This window comes from Lagenorhynchus albirostris, chromosome 12 (assembly GCF_949774975.1).
Source record: "Lagenorhynchus albirostris chromosome 12, mLagAlb1.1, whole genome shotgun sequence".
Lineage (NCBI taxonomy): Eukaryota > Metazoa > Chordata > Mammalia > Artiodactyla > Delphinidae > Lagenorhynchus > Lagenorhynchus albirostris.
In genome coordinates, this window is record NC_083106.1 from 7,145,863 (window position 1) to 7,165,734 (window position 19,872).

Genomic DNA, 19,872 nt, shown 5'->3' on the forward strand with positions numbered 1-19,872 from the left:
CCCTTTTGATGTTAAATCAGGATGAGGCTGGGAATTTAACAGGCTGTTGGGCTACAGGGAGGGTGAAAAATTCCAAGCAGCACAGAAGTTTCTATCATGCCATTAAATGAGTGATTTGCAAGGCAGTGACTTTAGACACTGCAGCTAATAAGGGAGTTACCTGCTTCAACACGCTGGTAGGAACAAGCTCATTGATTTTGGAAAAATATGCGATCCTCCACTTACTAGGGGAAAAGGCATATGCTTCAAGGGCCAGAGCTGCCCTTGTGTAGGCAGACGTGCACTGTTGCGCAGCCACTGCTCAGACTCCTCCTGGAGCTGCCTTCAGCACCTGTGTACAAGCCCACGGGAGCCACCCTGTTAGCGCACAGCCACCCGGCCTCAGGTTTGACCTGATGAGTGAATAATTCACCTTTTCAGGGCAGTATATAGACATATGAATAAGGTAGCATTACACATGGCCTTTGAAAGCTTATACTCTTTTGTATAAGTTCTACTGGCCTCGGAAAATGTTTCTTAATTTTGCTTAGTGATCTAGAGCAGCATTAAGCAAACTAAGACCCACTTGCTGCTTGTTTTGTAAATAAAGTTTTATTGGAACACAGCCACATCTAGTCATATATGTGTTGCTATGGCTGCTTTTATGCTACATCAGCAGGGTTGAGTAGTTGCAACCAAGATCCTATAGCCTGCAAAGCCAAGAATATTCAGTCTCTGGCCCTTTACAGAAAAGGTTTGCTGACCTCACTCTAGAGAATATAATGTCAGTAGTTGAGGCTGCTATTTTAGAAGAAAAAAGAAAATCTACCCCCTGCTTTTACATTACATTTTTTAAACTATCCTTACAATATGTTCAAGATATATGCTCTATTTGTAAACTATATATATAAAAGGAAATGGTCTTGTGGATTATTTTTAAAATAATTTTTACCTTCACCATCTTCTATCTTAAGAAACAAAACAAAACGAAACAAAAGGCAAATTAAACCCAAAGCATGCAGAAAGAAGGAAATAATAAAGATTAGTGTGAGGGAAAAAAATGAAATGGAACCCAGAAAAACAATAAAGGATATTAATGAAACAAGAATTGATTCTCTGAAAAGATCTGAGTAAGAAAACACAAAATACTAAAATCAGGACTAAAGAAGTAGACATCGCTACCAACCTTACAGAACTTAAAAGTATTACTGAATTATTAATTAATTCCCACAAAGAAACCCAGGCACAGTTGGTTTCACTAGTGAATTCTACCAAACATTTAAAGAAGTACGGTAAATAATACCAGTTCTTCACAATCTCTAAGAGGAAAACATCCGACTCATTGTATGAGGCCAGCATTATCCTGATACCAGAGCCAGACAATCACAAGAAATGAAAACTACACAGCGATATCCCTCATGTAATACAGAGGCAAAAGTCCTCAACAAAACATTACAAATTGCAATAGCAATACAAAGACGGGATTATAAAGAATGATCAACTAGGATGCATCCCAGGAATGCAAGGTTGGTTTAATATCCAAAAATCAACTGATGTAGTACACCATATTAATAAAGCACAAAAATCATCTGATCATCTCAATAGATCAGAAAGAACATTTGACAAAATCAAACATCTAGTCATGATAAAAACTCTCAGTAGGGCTTCCCTGGTGGCGCAGTGGTTGAGAGTCTGCCTGCCGATGCACGGGACACGGGTTCGAGCCCTGGTCTGGGAGGATCCCACATGCCGCGGAGCGACTGGGCCCGTGAGCCACAATTACTGAGCCTGCGCGTCTGGAGCCTGTGCTCCGCAGCAAGAGAGGTCGCGATAGTGAGAGGCCCTCACGCCACGATGAAGAGTGGACCACGCTTGCCACAACTAGAGAAAGGCCTCGCACAGAAACGAAGACCCAACGCAGCCATAAATAAATAAATAAACAAAACAAAAAAACCCTTGATATTTTAAAAAATAATAATAAATTAAAAAAAAAAAAAAACTCTCGGTAAACCAGGAAAAGAAGGAAACATCTTCAACCTGATAAAGGGCATTTACCAAAACCCCACAACTAACACCATAAATTAAAAGAATGAATGTTGCCACCTAAGGTCAAAATCATGACAAGAATGTTCTCACCAGTGCTGTTCAACATTGTACTGGACAGAGGATCTAGCCAGTACAATTATTCAAGAAAAAATATATAAGGCATCCAGATTGTAAAGGAAGAAGAAACACTGTCTTTATTCTTGGATGATATGATCTTATATGTAGAGAATTCTATGGAGTCTACAAAACAACTACTAGAGCTATTAAGCAAGTTCAGCAAGGCCATGGGATAAAAGACCAATATACAAAAATCAACTGTACTGATATACTAGCAATGAACAATCTGAAAAGAAATTCAGAAAATACTTTCATTCACAATAGCATGAAACGAATAAAATACTTAGAAACAGACTTAAAAAGTTCAAGAATTGTACACTGAATTACAAAGCACTGCTGAGAGAAATCAAAGATCCAAATAAATGGAGAGCTGTCCTGTTCATGAATTGGGAAACATAATATTGTTAAGATAACAATACTCCCCACATTGTTCTATATTTTCAATGCAATCTATCAAAATCCCAGCTGATTTTTTTTTGGTAGGGGTTGGGGGGAGAACAGAAACTGACAAGCTGATCCTAAAGTTCACAGGGAAATACAAATGACCCAGAATAGCCAAAACAATCTTGAAACAGCAGAACCAAATTGAAGAACTCACACTTCCCAACTTCCAAATTTACTATAAAGCTATGTTAGTCAAGGCAGTGTGGTTCTACATAAGACAGCTATATGGATCAATGGAACAGAACTGAGAGTCCAGAAATAAACCCCTAGATTTACAGTCAACTGATTTAAACAAGGATGCCAAAACAATTCAATGGAGAAAGAACAGTCTTTTCCACAAATGAATGCTGGGTCTAATAAATATCGACATGCAAAAGTATGAACCTGGACCCTTATCTGATGTGATACACAAACATTAACTAACAATAGACGATAGACCTAAATATAAGAGCTAAAACTCTAAGACTCTTAGAAGAAACTATAGGTGTAAATCTTCATGATCTTGAGTCAAGTCATGATTTCTCAGATAGGATATGAAGAGCACATGCAATAAAGAACAAGTTGATAAACCAGACTTCAAAGTTTTAAACTTCTGTACTTCAGAAGAAACCATTAAAAATGTGAAAAGACAAGCCACAGACTGGGGGAAAAAACAAACATTTGCAAATCAAATATCTAGTCAAGACTTGTATCCAGAATATATAAAAATCTCTCACAACTCAATAAGAAGACAAATAACCCAATATAAAAATGGGCAAAAGATTCACATAGACACTTCACCAAAGAAGATATATGAATGGCCAACAAGCACAAGAAATGCTCACCATGGTCAGAGAAATGCAGATCAAAAGTACAATGAGATAACACTTGACATCTACTAGAATGGCTATTACAAAAAGAAAGACAATATTAAGTGTTGACAAAGGTATGGAGAAGCTAGAATTCTCTTGTGTTGCTGGTTGGGAATTAAGACAATGCAGCCACTTTGGAAGCAGTTTGACAGTTTGTTAAAAAATTGAACATGGATTTACCATATGAGCCAGCAGTTCCACTCTCAAGAGAAAGGAAAATATAGGTCCACACAAAGACTTGTATGCAAGTGTTCAGAGCAGCATCATTCATAATAACCAAAAAGTGGAAGTAGTACATGAATAAATAAATCATGTGGCATATCCATACAGTGGAATAATATTCAGCAACGAAAAGGAATGAAGTATTAACACAATGCTGTAACATGCATAAACCTTAGAATTATCATACTAAGTGAAAGAAGCCAGACACAAAAGACCATTATATTAAATGTCCAGAACAGGCACATCTATAGAGACAGTAAGTGGCTCAGTGGCTGCCTAAGGCTGGGGGTAGGAGTGACGAGTGCCTGCAAATGGACAAGAGCTTTCTTTCTGGGGTAATGGAATTGTTCTAAGGTGGATTATGATGAAGGCTGTACACTATATAACTATCCTAAAAATCACTGAACTGTATACTTTAAATATTACATATTGGTAAATTATACCTCAAAAAGCCATTTAAAAACACTGAAAAAAAATTCTACTGAAAAAAAAAAATCTAAGTGTCTGTACAAATCCTTCCGTGATGCCAGCTTTCTCAAGGACATTAATTTCTATGTGAGGGGATCTGCTACTCTGGAGGGAAGGTGAATACAGAACCTGCTTGAGAAATTACCTGTCCAGAGTCAGCTGCTACGTGTAAGGAATGAGCCAGATATCTTCTAAAAAGATTTCAGGAAGCTTTAAGGTCAATCTTTAAAAAAATTTAATAGCAGAAAGAAAGAAAAGAACACCATCAATGACATATAATTTGGGCTATTTTAGAAAACTAACTGCTGAAATATTTACATTCTGAAAAAGATGCTTTCTTGTCAAGAGATTATTCAGCAGTATTTACATTGACCCAGTACCTATACATCTTGATATGAAAATAAACTGAGCCGCCAACATGTGATAACAAGGCTTAAACTTTTATCTGTTATAAACTTGCAGTTAATATACAAAGATTTAAAAGGGCCTCTTACATCCTTAGTGTTGTTTCATTTCTCTCTTTCCCTTTGCAGCAAGGAGATTCTAGACCCTAAAGGAACTCCTAACCCAGCGCCCACCTTCAGCACACTTGATTGTACCCCTTCTGTTGAGGAACACATGAGTGACAAGGACAGACCTCTGTATCAGATAATGTGTTGGCTCTGAAGCTGATAACCATTAAAAGACAATATAACTGAGCTTTCCTAAAATAAACCATTTATTGAAAAAAGAACCTTTTTCTTAAATTTCATTAATCAGCCTTTTGCATAACAAACCTGTGGCTTGCCAACAACAACAACAACAGGTAAGGTTTCACAGTCAGTGCACTCGACAAACAAGAGATTAACAAGGCCCAGGACGCCTGATAACACTACAACTGCTTTTGAACCTAGAAAGGTCAAAAATACTACACTGATGTCACGGTTCTCAGTTACCCGAGAAACGGAGGTGACGGAGGTGATGGTCCGTGTACAGTAGTAATGGCACTTAACATGCAGCTTCTTTACCTCGTGGACACCATCACTCAGGAGGGCCCCGTGCCACGTCGAACAAACAGGAGCAGCAGGAGAAGTGACGCTTGTCACCTGTGCAGTCTTCAGTCTTGGAAGGTTAAAAAGGCTTATACTGCTTCTCAGCACAGTCTTTATGTAAATATTACATACAGTAGTGATTAAGAGAATTTTCCGAGTACACACACTACTAGGCCACAGACTGGTTAGCTTCATTCTTCATCTGTGCAAACCTGTGAGGAAGGCAGGAGAGAGCTGAACCCTATTCACGCCACATGTAAGATTTACAGGTAAGTCATAATCAGTGCATCTTGATGCTCCCAGCACTGTGCCTGGCACAGAGCAAAGGCGTAATCAATGCAATGAAATGTCAGTGCTAAGTTACTGCTCTATGAATTGACTATTGAAAGCATTTTTAAGAATGTATTTGTGGGGCTTCCCTGGTGGCGCAGTGGTTGAGAGTCCGCCTGCCGATGCAGGGGACATGGGTTCGAGCCCTGGTCTGGGAAGATCCCACATGCCGCAGAGCAACTAGGCCCGTGAGCCACAACTACTGAGCCTGTGCTCCTCAACAAGAGAGGCCGCGATAGTGAGAGGCCCGCGCACTGCAATGAAGAGTGGCCCCCGCTCGCCGCAACTAGAGAAAGCCCTCGCACAGAAACGAAGGCCCAACACAGCCAAAAATAAATAAATAAATTTTTTTTAAAAAAGGGCTTAATACATTAAAAAAAGAACATATTTGTACAATATCAAGTCAATAAAAATTGCTTATATACTTTATAAAGAATAAATACATTTTTATTTAATTACAAATCCCTAATATCTATGCAGCATATCCAGCTATTGATTACTTAATTTCACTCACCAAGGAATAATGTGACCCCTCTCTTGAATCTTCCTTTCCTGTATCAGGAGCTCCTCTGCAGGAGCCTGTAAATGTTTTCTCCAGGTTTCCACTCTCATTCCATGTCTCCTCTAAATGCTCTCCCAGCAATATTGCTCTCTCTCAAATCCGTATCCTATCCCAGTTCTCTCGAGTGCCAGCCCAAAATATCCAAATGCCTGTCTAAAATCCCCCAACAGATATTCCAAACACGCCTCGGACTCGGTCTACCAGAGGAGACCATCATCTCCCGACGCAACCCTCAACCAGATGCCCTCTTTGCCTATCTTGGCAAATGGAATCTCCATAACCTGGTGACACAAGCCAGAGCCCGGGAGCCGTCCTGGACTCCTCCCCGTCACGCGCCTTTCACATCCCATCAGTTACTCACTCACGGCCATTCTCACTCCTATATACGGCTGGTGACTCACCCCTGACCTCCCACTCCCAACCCAGCAGCTGTGTCAGCAGCTTCCCAACTAGTCTCTCACCTCCAGAGTGACTGTTCTAAAACACAATTTAATCATGTCATGCTTACAATAAAACTGAAATCCCTTCATGTGGTCCCTGCTTACTTTCCCAGCCTTATGTTTTGCCACTTTCCACATCCTGTGCTCCATCAGTATGTACCGATACACAGTTCTTTGGGTGCTTTACCCTCTTAGCAGTGAGCCTTTCCATGTGTCTTCCATTCTGTCCGCCATACTCCTCCCTGCGTTTCCTGACCTGGCTAAACCCTCCCAAACAGCTCAGGCATCTCACTCTAAAGAAAGTTAATAGGGACTTTCTTAACCACTGCACCACCAGGGAAGAATCCGCCTGCCAATGCAGGGGACCCGGGTTCGAGCCCTGGTCCAAGAAGATCCCACATGTCGAGGAGCAACTAAGCCTGTGCGCCACAACTACTGAAGCCCACGCGCCTGGAGCCCAGGCTCCGCAACGAGAGAAGCCACCGCAATGAGAAGCCCGCGCACCTCAACAAAGAGTAGCCCCCGCTCACCACAAGGAAGACCCAACACAGCCAAAAATAAATAAAAAGAGTAAAAAGAAAAAAAGAGTAATAGCTGGGATTACCCGACTGGATTAAATTCCTCTTTTCAGTGACCCTACAACATGGCATATATACCATTATCACAGCTCTTAACATAATGCTTAGTCATTACTCCCCTGTTTCTACTCTCCCAGTAGAGATTTGTTGTTACTAACCTGTGTACTCTAAAAGAGGGAAAATTGTGCCTTTCATCCAGCCCCATTTAAAATTCCATTTAATAGTCCCAAGTGCACCTCAAACCATCCAAATGGATCAAGAAGGAGAACCTCGACGAACATTTTCCAAAAGAAAAAACATACAAAATTCCCCAGCATAATACATTTAGTTTCTTCCCATTTCAGATATAGGTATTTTATATTTAAGTTTCCAAATTTCCTTAAGTGCCAGATGCGATCAAAACTCAAATAAACAAGGAGAGGGCTACACAGCAATCTGCCAAACCTTGACGAAGGAATGGTCGAGGAGCTGGCTGGCCGTCCACCTCATCCTGGGCTCGCTTTCTAGGCAGTGAGAAAGGAAGTCCTTTCCTTCTGGGCTTAATCTTTCAGGGATTGGTGGCTTATGCCCCATTCCCACTTTGTACATAATCTGAAAGTTGTGCTCATATTCATGCCAAGGTCTCTAAAAACAGAAAAAAAAAAAATCAGGTTTCAATACTACATGGCCATACAGAAATGCAACTGCCCAATCTCTTTTTAGGCATCTCAACGTTGATACATATTGAGGCCGGCAAACTTTTACTTAAAGGGCCAAACAGTAACTATTTTAGGCTTGCAGGCCATATGGTCTCTGTCACACCTATTCAATTCTCCCACTGTAGCGTGAAAGCAGCCTTAGGCTATAATATAATAAAGGAATGGGTATGACCATGTGCCAATAAAACTTTATTTACAAAACCAGGTGGTGAGCATAGTCTGCCTACCCCATTTAGGTGTCCAATTAGTCCAGTATTATCTAGATGCCATCATCATGTAAATAAAAAATGTAACATAAAATAATATAAAAATGTCAAACAAAATTCAACAGCTATCATACAGGGATGTTTAATATGCCACCTTGTTGAATAATCGGCATCCAATTATTGATAATTTGTAAAGCTTAGATTATTTTATTATGATTACAGGGAAATGAGATTCATGGGGGAAAGGACTGAGTTTGTACGGCATTCTAATTTGTGGACCATCGTTTAGTTATTGAGATATATGTTCTTCAATGTGAGAACTTGTTCTTTTTCTAATGCATGGCTTGACTGAAATAACAGATATCATGGGCATCTTTCTATGTTAACGCTAATAGAAATAATATTAGCTAATAGTTACTAAGCACTTATTTTCAGCAGCTGCGAGGTATAGCTGTATAATAATTTCCTACTAGTAACACTTAAGACGTTTCTAACTTTTTTGCTTTATAAGTAATGGCTACACCCCCCCCACACACTGTGCCTCTATATATTTGTATACTTTTTCATTAGTGGTGTCTTCATCAGAAGATCAATTTTCAGATACTGTGTCATACACAACAGTTTCACTGCCCTGCAAACGCTTGTGCTCTACCTATTTGTCCTTCCCTCCCTCTCCCAGAGGCCCTGTCAACCACTGATCTTTTACTGCCTTTATTGTTTTGCCTCTTCTGGAATGTCATAGAGTTGGAATCATACAGTACGTGGTGTTTTCAGATTGGCTTGTTTCTTTTTTTGGCCATGCCTCGAGTCTTGCAGGATCTTAGTTCCCCGACCAGGTATGGAACCCGCATCCTCAGCAGTGAAAGTGCCGAGTCCTAACCACTGCACCAGCAGGGAATTCCCCAGATTGGTTTCTTTCACTTAGCAATATGCTTTTTTTTTTTTTGCGGTACGCGGGCCTCTCACTGTTGTGGCCTCTCGCGTTGCGGAGCACAGGCTTCGCACGCGCGGGCTCAGCGGCCATGGCTCACGGGCCCAGCTGCTCCGCGGCATGTGGGATCTTCCCGGACCGGGTCACGAACCCGTGTCCCCTGCATCGGCAGGCGGACTCTCAACCATTGCGCCACCAGGGAAGCCCAGCAATGTGCTTCTAAGGCTTCTCCGTGTCGTTTCACGGCCCAATTTCTTTTGGTTGCTGTACAGTATTCCCTCTTGTAGATTACCACAGTTTATCCATTTGAAAGATATCTTGGTGGCTTCCAAGTTCTGGCAATTATGAATAAAGCTGACACGGGCATTCTTGTGCCAGTCTTTGTGGAGACGTAAGCTTTCAACTTCCTGTTTCTTTTCACAGCTGCTTAATTCTGTTTTGAGAATTATGCTTTTTTTTGTTCCTCTGAGGAATTCTCTAAGTCATGTATCTTATAAATATTTGGTCCCTAGTTTGTCACTTGTCTTAACTTACTTATCTTTTGACAGGTCACGTTCTCTATTTTGCAGGAAATGTGTCCACAGTATTCATAATGATAGTAAGACCACAGTTACTGCTCTGTTAACGTAAAGTGCCCTCCTCAGGTCCCCCTGCCCCGGTGCAGGCTCTGCTCACCTTGCCAGTCACCATCTCTATGACGACACACCCCAGACTCCAGATGTCGGCCGCACGCCCGTGGCCTTCTCCTTTGGCGCGAGTGATGACTTCTGGGGCCATGTATGCTTTAAAAGTCACAGATATGGTGATAAGAATGGGTTATAAATATAGCACCATGTAGTACGAGAGCCAAGCAATACACTAATATCGCCTAATATTCCACATAGAAGAAACAACTAATTTGTTCGGGGGTGGGGGGGGAGGAACTTTCTCTGAATTACATACTAAGAAACATCAAAACTTGAAAATAAATATTTCAAATCAATTTCTCGGATGGACATTTTAGGAGCCAAAATATCTTCTAAAAGACAATTCTGAATATGCAAATATTCAGGTAAATTGTATTTGCAATGAGAATATGAAATTTAACCTGCAAAGGAGGATGTAAAATTTTATGACGTGTTTCTAAACAATCAAATAATCACCATTTAAACATGTTGTTTTGACTAGAATAGTTTTAATAAACCCAACGTGAATGACAAGGTTTTTCTGGGAAGAAAAGAGGCCTTTCTTCCCTCCTTTAAGTCGAAGGGAGAAGAGTGATTTCCCAATCTGACAAGCGCTTTCAGGGGTGGCTCCTCCCCCGTCTGGTTAGATGCCCTCACCTGCTCTCCACGTCTGCTGACCAGGAGGAAAAGGGAAAGCCGGGGTCCCAGCACACTGGAGTGAGCCCTGATGCAAAGACAGATCTAGCCGGACCCACCTGCTGTCCCCAGCGTGCTATTCACCTCACCAGGCATGGTCTGAGCATTGTTTTTAAGCTTTACTGAACATCCAAAATCTCCCAGCTTGATTAGTCCAGATGAGGTAAGGAAGATGTTGGCACCTAACAAGAAATAAGGAGTTGTGAGCCTCTACAACACAACGCAGGCACTTTAAAGTCTACATGGTAACCTAAACCATCAGGAACTTGATTTACAGAAGTTATAAAGACTTACGAAACTTCACCTGCAAAGTGTAATCATAGAAAGATTTTAAGCCTTATTCACAAATGTTAAAACACAGCGAAGACATTTTAGTATCAGTGCAGATAGCTCTGACCAATAAATTCTGAACTGAAATACACGCGTAAATTCTAACATTAAAAACCCAGGGAGATACTTAAAGAGAAAGTACACATAAAACACAAATGCTTGTGGCCACAGTCCCTGAAAATTAAGTTTATATACGATCAGCAGCGCCTGCAACAGAAAGCAACGTGTAGACAAGACCCGGCACACACGCTGCTGGTCTGCAGAGCTGTACCCGAGGCCACCATTGGACTGATTGCAGACTGCCTGAAAAGCATGTTCTGTGACTGTCTCACATCTCCGCAAGCAGTACACAGGCCCGGCCTGTACTCCAGTTGGAACCCGGGGTTACCGCTCATCTCCCAGGGCAGCTCTGCCTCCTCCAGAGGCTACCGGCCGCGGCCCCTCCAACCGAGCCGCACGGCTCAGCGCTACGTGTGGATGGCACCCCCTTCCAAAAGTGACACAGAGCCCCTCACTTTAGACAGCAAGCCACGCGATGAGCTGCGATCTGCTGGTCCTCACAGCCTGAGGAGCACACGGCGCTAACTGCGTGATTCCGGAGCCAGCTCCCAGGCCCACACTCTCAGACACGATGAGCTATAAAGAATGTCCCAAGGATGCACGTGGGCGGACTTGACTCAGGGACTCTGAGGGATTCTCTTTGTGGCCGTGGCCAACGATATGAAGGTACCATTCCACGAGTATGGAATTTGTGTCAGAACAACTGGAAACAGGCAATGCCATGGCCTGACCAGAGCCATTGAAGCAAATGCCCAGAATGATCCCAGACAGCAAAGCAATGCGGTGGACGGGCGGGCAGGCAGCAAGACTGGGGCATGCTGGGGATTCAGGAAGAGCCACCTTAGAGAGTGCGGACAATTCTTCCACCCAGCAGAGCAGGTGATGGGTAACCCAGCCCCCTCTGAGGCGAATGCCTGGTCTGAAGTCCGGCCATTCTAGAATCAACTTGTTTAGGCCTCAGATTATGGGACAGAGTGGAATCCCTCAGTCTAGGGCCATTAGAGACAAAGCTAATTTGTCACTTTAATTATCCCCAAGACTCCCAAATACAGAGGTCAGGGGCACGATGTGGTTAAGGTAAACGCAAGAGGGACAGTTCTGGGACAGAAGCATGGCTACTCACCACACGTGAGAAGGGAACAGAACTTTTAGTCAGTCAGCGTGACCAAATCGATCCTTAGCAGAACTCTACACTGGGGAGGGCGGTGTAAATAAACCCCGTCCACGTCTCCCCAAGCTCAGCTGCACATCATAACGTACACCGGCATTCCTGATTCACCGTCACTTTACATATTCACGTTTATATATAAATACACGAGGTTCTTGACACAAGGAAAAGAAAGGATGCTCTGAGCACGAATGTCTAGTAAATACACAGGGCAGGCGAAATCAGCCTACAAAACAGCAAGTTTCATTTTGGGGGTAACAGATTTGGCTAAAAGCAGTGCTGAACAGAACAGCGGACTTATACACTCCTAGACGGAGACACGTGTCCTGCACAGTTTCTTAATGCTGGGTTCTTTACAGAAGACTACTTCAAGTAAAGGTATTTCTTTGTAGAGAAGTGATGTGTGGGCGTGGGAAGAAGCGACATGGGGGCAGTCACCGTGTGCTGGGCACAGCTGGCTCTGGCGGGGAGCCGAGTGTGGGCATTACCTTTAACGTCACGGTGAACTATGCCATGCTCATGGAGGACATTGATTGCAACGGTGATCTGCTTAGAATACAGCCTGATGACATGCTCCTGAAGTCCCAGCCTCGACACCTCCTCTAAGGTACCCTCGTCACAGTACTCCATGAAGATGTACATTTCTTCCTGCGGGAGGAATCAAATGCAGCCCTGTGTTTACGTGGACACTAAGTGAAGAACCTGGAACGCTTCACTGGCCACACCCCAGAGGACTCTCCTTTCTAATGGTATGCTACACTTGCCATCCTGAATACTGAATTCGTCTTAAAACGGTCATTTCTAACTCCCCTACAGCCGTGTCTCTGCCTGCCTCCTCTGTCTGGAATTATACAGCTAGTTGGGATAAGAACATCTCCAACTCACAGGTGATAAATGTCTATAATCCTCTGAAATTCAGTCCGCTATATAATCTCAGACAGGGACAACAGGGCTGTCCCTATAAATAGATTATTAAGTACTGAAACACATCCTTTTCAGATATGAATTTATCTGTGAAAAACGTAAAAAATCACCAATATCCAAATTCCCCAGAAGCTCATATTCCACCAAGACGCTCCGAGTTATCCTCTTTCCCTCGAAGTGTTTATCTCTAAACACAAGGGGGAAAAGAATCTGAGCTCTTAATTTTCTCTCATTTCACAATGGTTCCTTAAATACATATAAGAGAAAAAACGTTACCGAACAATGTACTCAACAGTGGTTCAGTAAAAAATGGAAGAAAAAAAAAGCGACCCACAGCTGTGTAAGGGGCATTAGAGAAATCTTCTGGTTGGCAGGATGGGTTTCAGTGCTTTATAATGTCGGGTTAATGACTACAGTCTACAACTTACATTTTAGGAAGAACTCCTCTAGTTTCAGAGAGAAGGCAGAAATGATGTAACTCATGGAGATTTCCTGATAATTAGGCAAAGTTACTGTGCTCTGAAATGAGAAGACCTGTGATGTAGGACAGGACTCCATCTGTGCCCTCACTGACCGCTCACACCAAACAGTGTGATCAAAGCTGGCTTACCCTATGCAGCTCCACACCAAAATACCGAACCAGATTGGGGTGCTTGATGCCTTCGAAGATTTTCAGTTCGTCTGCCGTTTCCTTGATAGTTTTGTGGTCATTAGGTTGAAAGCGAATCTGGAAAAGGAAAACTGTTGATTACTGTTGGCAATGTCACAAGCTAGAAAGACGCCGACTTTGAATGCAAGGGCTGGGATGCTGACATGTCTGCTGTCCAGCCCCACGGTCAGTGTGTTTGTGACTTCACTGCCAGGCTTTCTCCTCCTTGTTGAATTAAACACGCCTGCTTTAGAATATGTGGGCAGATAACAGCTAGTGGGATCATTTTCATAACTACAGACTGAATTAACCAAAACATGAAACATTCCTGTGATTCAGGAAGCAATCACAGGTGTTTAGGTTCTGGGCAAGATAAAAAGAGGAGATAAGATTCTGCCCTCACGAAGTTTACAGCCACGCGGGAATGAGGCCATAAAGCAGCGCGGGTAAGTGCCGCACAGGGAAGATGGGGAGATGCCGCAGGGGTTGAGGAGGGGCCACATGTGCCCGCTGCCCCTCACAGCCACTCGGGGACCAACGGTCGCGCGGCTCTAGCCTCACCCTCCACGGCCCTCGGTGCCCCCCGCCGGGGCCTTCTTCAGGCGCTCCCTGCTCCTGCTTTCTACCTCCAGCAGATAAAAAGCTGTTCGTTTCTGAACCTTATCACAAATCCCACCCCCAACCCCGCTCAAGTCCCCTCTTGGTCCCAATGGTGTAAATGCTAAGAAGCAGACCTCAGGCCTAGACGACTCACTATGGAAGCACTTAGGCCAGCTCTAACCTCATAAACACAAGTTTCGCTTCCAAATCTCTACCACACGGAGGCCTCAGACAAAAAGGCCCCCAGAGGGCTGCAGCACCCACCTCCTTCATGGCCATCAGTTCACCGGTGTCCACGTTGATACAGGTATAGACCTTCCCATACTGCCCTTCCCCTGTGAACAGGAACAAATGAGCTGCTCTCAGCCGCCAAAGCCAGGCCACTGCAACTCACTGAAACGTACAATAATCTCTTCCAATTCCAAATCTGTATTCACATACCTATAACCATGCTTACTACAGTCTACTACTGCAAGATCCAAACTGTTTCTGAATGTTGCCTAATAACCGTAATAACTGAAGTCTTAAGCAATCTTTTCACTATGTCTTACCTGTAAATGCCTGTGAATAGAGTAGAACTGACTGGCAAATCCCAGAAGAGGCATGAAGGTGAGTACTAAGTCCCCTAGTGCACACCTCTGAGCCCCTATGGCCCTCAAGGAGGTCTGGGCGAGGTGGGCGGGCAAGGCTAGTGGCCAGGAGTAAGCCTGACTGTCGTCTCAATGCACCTCATTGCTGTATGGCCAGGCATGTGGGATATTAGTGGGATATTCTACTAACACACCTTTTGGGACATTAAACTAAGGGGATATATGGCTGAATAAGACTGAAAACAAGAATTAATACAATTTATAAAGGACTTGATTCTTTTCAGTGCGTCTTCCCTGATAGCTCTACGAAAACTTCAATGTCGTGAGGCTCCCAGAGTCTTGTATTACAACTTTGTTTGCTTCTTCAGACCTAAATGCTCAATAGATAAATGCATTTATTTATTTTTAAATGAGAGTTTTGTTTTTTTTTAATTTATTTTTCGCTGCGTTGGGTCTTCATGGCTGCACGCGGACTTTCTCTAGTTACGGCGAGCGGGGGCTACCCTTCATTGCACTGCGCGGGCTTCTCTTGTTGCAGAGCACGGGCTTAGGTAAGCAGGCTTCAGAAGTTGTGGCACGCAGGCTCAGTAGTTGTGGCACATGGGCTTAGCTGCTCCGCGGCATGTGGGATCTTCCCAGACCTGGGCTCAAACCTGTGTCCCCTGCATTGGCAGGTGGATTCTTAACCACTGCGCCACCAGGGAAGTCCAGATAAATGCATTTAAATGGGGGAAAGATCTGAAACATAATCATCTCCTTCTCTCACACAATCTTATCACTAGTTATTTTACAAGAAACTGTTTCACTTGGAAATTAATTGATGTTTCAGAAAAGACTGTCCCGTCTTAATTTGTATCCAGTCTCGCTTCAATAATGATCTTGTGGGAATAAGATAAAAAGAATACAAACTAGAACAAATGGGTAAAAGTTGCGTGGTTCTCCACTGGCAACTTCTGGAGTTATCAGGCAAAACCATTCCATTGAATGAACCACTGAAAACTCTCTTTCTAAAGTCTCTTTTGTATTGTTCTTAGAAAACACTTTACAGATGAAACAAAAACCAAACCCCTCTGCAAAAGATACAATGTATATTTGCCACCTCCCTAAGAGAAAAGGACCAACCATGTAAGATTTAACCTAAAGAAGTGTAACTATTGCTATTTCTAACAGAGACTATCTTTGTGTCATGTTCTTTAGTTTCCTTACCAATTTTGTTTCCTCTTTGCCACTTAAAGGTCACCTTCCTCAAGCCAACGTGCATAACATTGTCATAAGACTTAGGGGTATCACAAACTTGACCAATGATATTCTTTCTCCTCATTTCTCGATATCTCTTTTCTTCAAACAGTCGGACTGACTTCTGAATAGCTTCTATGGGTCCTTGCCTAGAAGCAGTATCTGCAGGGAGAAGTGCAAACTCAGTCGTCCCAACCACTATAATCAAGTCAATTTCCAGCAAATAATAATAAAAACAGAGCAACAGACATGAGCACTCCAGCACAGCATTACCTATTCAGATACACAGCAGGTGAATTAAAGTCCATCAAAACCTAGCAACTTCAGAGTATACCACCCACTACAGAAATATGCACATAAAACAGAAGCTACTCAGACACAATCAATGATTTCCTGTAGCAAGAGTGTTGGTTAGACTCTGCAGGAACCACCCGCCTGTCTCCTCTCTCCAATCCGCTCTCAGTGACCAGAATTCTCTTACTAAAACGTAAAATCGGACTGTGTTCTTTTCCCGCATAATTTATTTCACAGTTCATCATGACCTGTTTACCGGAAGTCCGAGGCCACTGTGCACGCAGGCTCCCTTCCCGGTTCCCTTCTCCTACAACCGGCTCTGGACCAGCCCAGCTGAAAAGCCTCTGTGGGTCACCCCAAACCGCTTCTCACCCCATCCCCTTGCTCACACTCTCCTGTCTTCTCGCTGTCAGAGCTCTGCAGAAGTACTACACCTCTTCCAGGAAGCGTCTCTGTTGGGAAGGAAATTACGTTTTCCTTTCTCTAGAGTAAGGGCTCTGGAATCAGAATCCCTGGGATAAAACCCTGGCTTCACCATTTTCTAGGTGTTTGACAATCAGCAAGTTAGTTAACTTCTTTATACATCAAATTCCTAATCTGTGAAATGAAGGTAATAATACCTCATTCAGAGATACTGTGAGAATTTAATGAAATCACGCACATAAAACATTTAGCCCAGTGCCTGGAATATTAAAATATTTAGTAAATTTTAGCTATTGTTATTATTATTCCTTATTTTCCCATCAAGCTATCTCTATTTCTCCAACATATTTTATCATGATTTACAGTTAGAAATATCTTTTACACAAATAGATATCTAAAATGACAGTTTCGTGAAACACTATTACTCTTTCTACATGTGACTAGGATTCTGTCCAGTTTGTTTGTTTGTTTGTTTGCGGTACGCGGGCCTCTCACTGTTGTGGCCTCTTCCGCTGCAGAGCACAGGCTCCGGACGCGCAGGCTCAGCGGCCATGGCTCACGGGCCCAGCCGCTCCGCGGCATGTGGGATCCTCCCGGACCGGGGCACGAACCCATGTCCCCTGCATCGGCAGGCGGACTCTCAACCACTGCGCCACCAGGGAAGCCCTGTTTCTTTTTTAGTGCTGATTTTACAACCCACTAAAGGGTCAAAACCCATAATGTGAGAAGCACTGCTTTCTTTACATACATCTCCACTCCCATATTTCTCATCCTGTCCCTAACGAGCCATCTGAGAGCCTGAATTTTCTGTCTAAGAGATCACTGAGGACTGTGATGGCTGAACGGTTACTTTGAGAAGAGAAGGTCCCAGAGCTTTATAACGGCCCGATTACGGTGTCTGACTACAATCATTTCTTAAAAACACGGATCCTTGTCTCCCTTACCTCAGTACATGACACATCGCGTCTACTCAGCATTGAATAAGATTTCATAGCTGTGAGGTCGTGGGCTCCACTGTCAAATATTTCTGGGAAAGGCCTATTTTTTTTTAAACAGTAAACATTTCTCAAGACTTCCCAGTGTTTAATAGGTCAGTGTCAACTGTAACTCTCCCAAGAGTTCCAAATTCACTTGACAACAAAGTATTTGTTTTGAAAATTATCACAAAGACCTGGTATCCGTGGGACCTACCGGTTATGTGAGAGCCCCTGGAGGGACCCTCTGCCCTGTCCCCAGGCTCAAGCTGAGGAAACCTCCGCCGAACTCGTAACCCTCCACCGCACCTAAGCTGCCCAGGCCTGTCCAATGTGGCATCACAGCTGTGTTTGCTTCCATGGCTTTTTTACAATCCCCTTAGTCCAGCATCTTATTTTCCACTGTATCACTACAACGGCGTTCTAGCCCTTCTCCCTACCTTCCTCCCCAATTCAGGCGAGCAGGTTAAAGCTTCCTCAGTGTCCTCCTAACCCCACCCTCGCACTCCCTGAACATAAGAGGCTTTCCAGCTCAAGAGGCTTCAGGGGCTGCCCACCATCGCTGGGTAAGGCCTTGATCACCTAGCCCATCGCTGAAGACTGGCCGTGATCAGGTCTCCCCTACCCTTTCAGTTCCACCTCCATTTACATCTACACTATCCAGGCCGGGCCGGGCCAGGCCAGGCCGGCTGGTCTGTTCTTCAGTCACTGGGCCTCCAGATGTGTTTCTCATTGGGTACCTCTCCTCTTGGCCTGAGGCAGACCTCTTTCCTTCAGGGGCCAGCCCAAGCCTCAGCCCTCCCTGGAACCCCTCCTGACTGCTCCAGGCCCAGTGATGGCTCTTCTGCTGCTCAGTTTCACACTTTCCGAAGGGGAGCTGTGGTGGGAAGAGCCCGGCCTGAAGGGAGAAGGAGTGCAGTCTGGTCCCAGCTCTGACTTACGACGACCTCGGCCAAATTATCTAGCCCCTCAGAAACTTTTATCATTTACAGCAAGAGAAAAGGTTCTATCCTGCCCATGACTCAACACTGCTGTGACGAAGAGCACGTGAGAGCGCTCTGTGCTAGACCACGGACTTTCCTGCTGTTTACTCTTCGGGTTCACACTGATGGACTGCTTTATAAGACGAATGCTTTCTCCAGCTTCTAGCATAAGAAATACACGGCTACTCACTTCACAGATATTTATCATGTTCCTACCATGTATAAAGAATTATGCTACGGGCCCACCCAGGTGACATATAAAATGAACCATCGCACGGCTTAAAGAATACAAAACTGAGTGAGACGTGTTCCTGCTCCAAAGGAGTTTGTAAGAAATAGGAAATGTACACAAACACATCAAAGTGATGTCAGAATTCTAAAAAAGATCACAAAACATTAACGTAGAAGGTCTAATAATTCACAAGCTAAAGCGTATTTCAGCTGAAACTGCTCACCTTATGCTTAAACGTGTTAAGTTCAACATTCTTTCTCTTACCCTTAGTCTGACTGATAAGTGTCCGAAGTTCCCAACTTCTTCGAGTTGACCCACTTGAATCACCTTTTGGATATGCTGGTTCTGCAGAAAGTATTTTTCCATACAAATTAAGACTTATAAAACAAATAAGCTTACTTAATTCAGAGCAAGACTGAAACGGTGAGTAGCGATGATTAGTTACCATCAACCTGTCATTCCTGGTGGTTACTTTCTCTTTGAGGTGAGTGTGAAAAGCTGTCTCTACAATCATTTATAGCAAATTTCACCAAGCTAAAAAGTTGTTAATGGAGTTACAGGACTTTAACCACAAAAACCTTCCACAAGTAACAGACCTTAGAATACTGAGCAGAAACTGGATTCTTTGGGGCCCCCCTCCCGAGGCCCTGCCCAGGAGCCCAGCAGAGCTACCGCAGGAGCAACCATGTGGTTTCTGAGCAAAGACTCCTAGTTCTGCATTATAATAAAACTTCAGCATATCATCGACAAGCACAGTGCCAATTCATATTTTTAAAGTGAATAAGCGTGCTCCACAATTAAAATATCAGGAATAACAACTTTTAAAAATTATTTAGCAACAAAAAGAAAAAATGCAAATATAGCTAAAAAGACATTAAAAAGCCAATGTGTTCAGCACTAATCCTTCTCACAGGGCTCTGTCACTCCTTTACTTCGTTTCTTTTAAAAGGCCTTAACAGCAGAAGCTGGTGGACTGAGACAAACGGTTAGGCTGACTGGAGATGCAGGTGACACCTTACACACTCACCATCTCGCTCCTCGGTGGGGCTCGAGTGACGACTCAGGGACCTAAACTGCAATTCGGCCGCTATGGAAGCCAATCGATCATTCTCAGGGACGCTGGAACCCCTGTTTTAATATTTTTA

The 19,872-nt window shown here is 43.4% G+C and overlaps 1 protein-coding gene across 5 annotated transcripts in view; it reads right to left on the reverse strand.

Moving 5' to 3' along the window:
• Positions 1-4,822: 4,822 nt before the first annotated feature.
• The window catches only part of MAP3K4 (mitogen-activated protein kinase kinase kinase 4), a 111,810-nt gene continuing 96,760 nt past the window's right edge, over positions 4,823-19,872 (reverse strand). For 4 of the 5 annotated variants that reach the window (XM_060167841.1, XM_060167839.1, XM_060167840.1 and 1 more), the window contains 10 exons: positions 19,755-19,855; positions 18,992-19,072; positions 15,792-15,983; positions 14,260-14,330; positions 13,357-13,473; positions 12,311-12,470; positions 10,324-10,446; positions 9,579-9,685; positions 7,513-7,692; positions 4,823-5,370 (listed from right to left, as the gene is read on the reverse strand). In XM_060167841.1, coding sequence (XP_060023824.1) covers positions 5,350-5,370; positions 7,513-7,692; positions 9,579-9,685; positions 10,324-10,446; positions 12,311-12,470; positions 13,357-13,473; positions 14,260-14,330; positions 15,792-15,983; positions 18,992-19,072; positions 19,755-19,855 — 1,153 coding nt within the window. In that variant the 3' untranslated portion in view covers positions 4,823-5,349. Of the gene's footprint in view, positions 5,371-7,512; positions 7,693-9,578; positions 9,686-10,323; positions 10,447-12,310; positions 12,471-13,174; positions 13,266-13,356; positions 13,474-14,259; positions 14,331-15,791; positions 15,984-18,991; positions 19,073-19,754; positions 19,856-19,872 lie in introns of those variants that run through there. The other variant, XM_060167842.1, reaches the window with a different exon arrangement.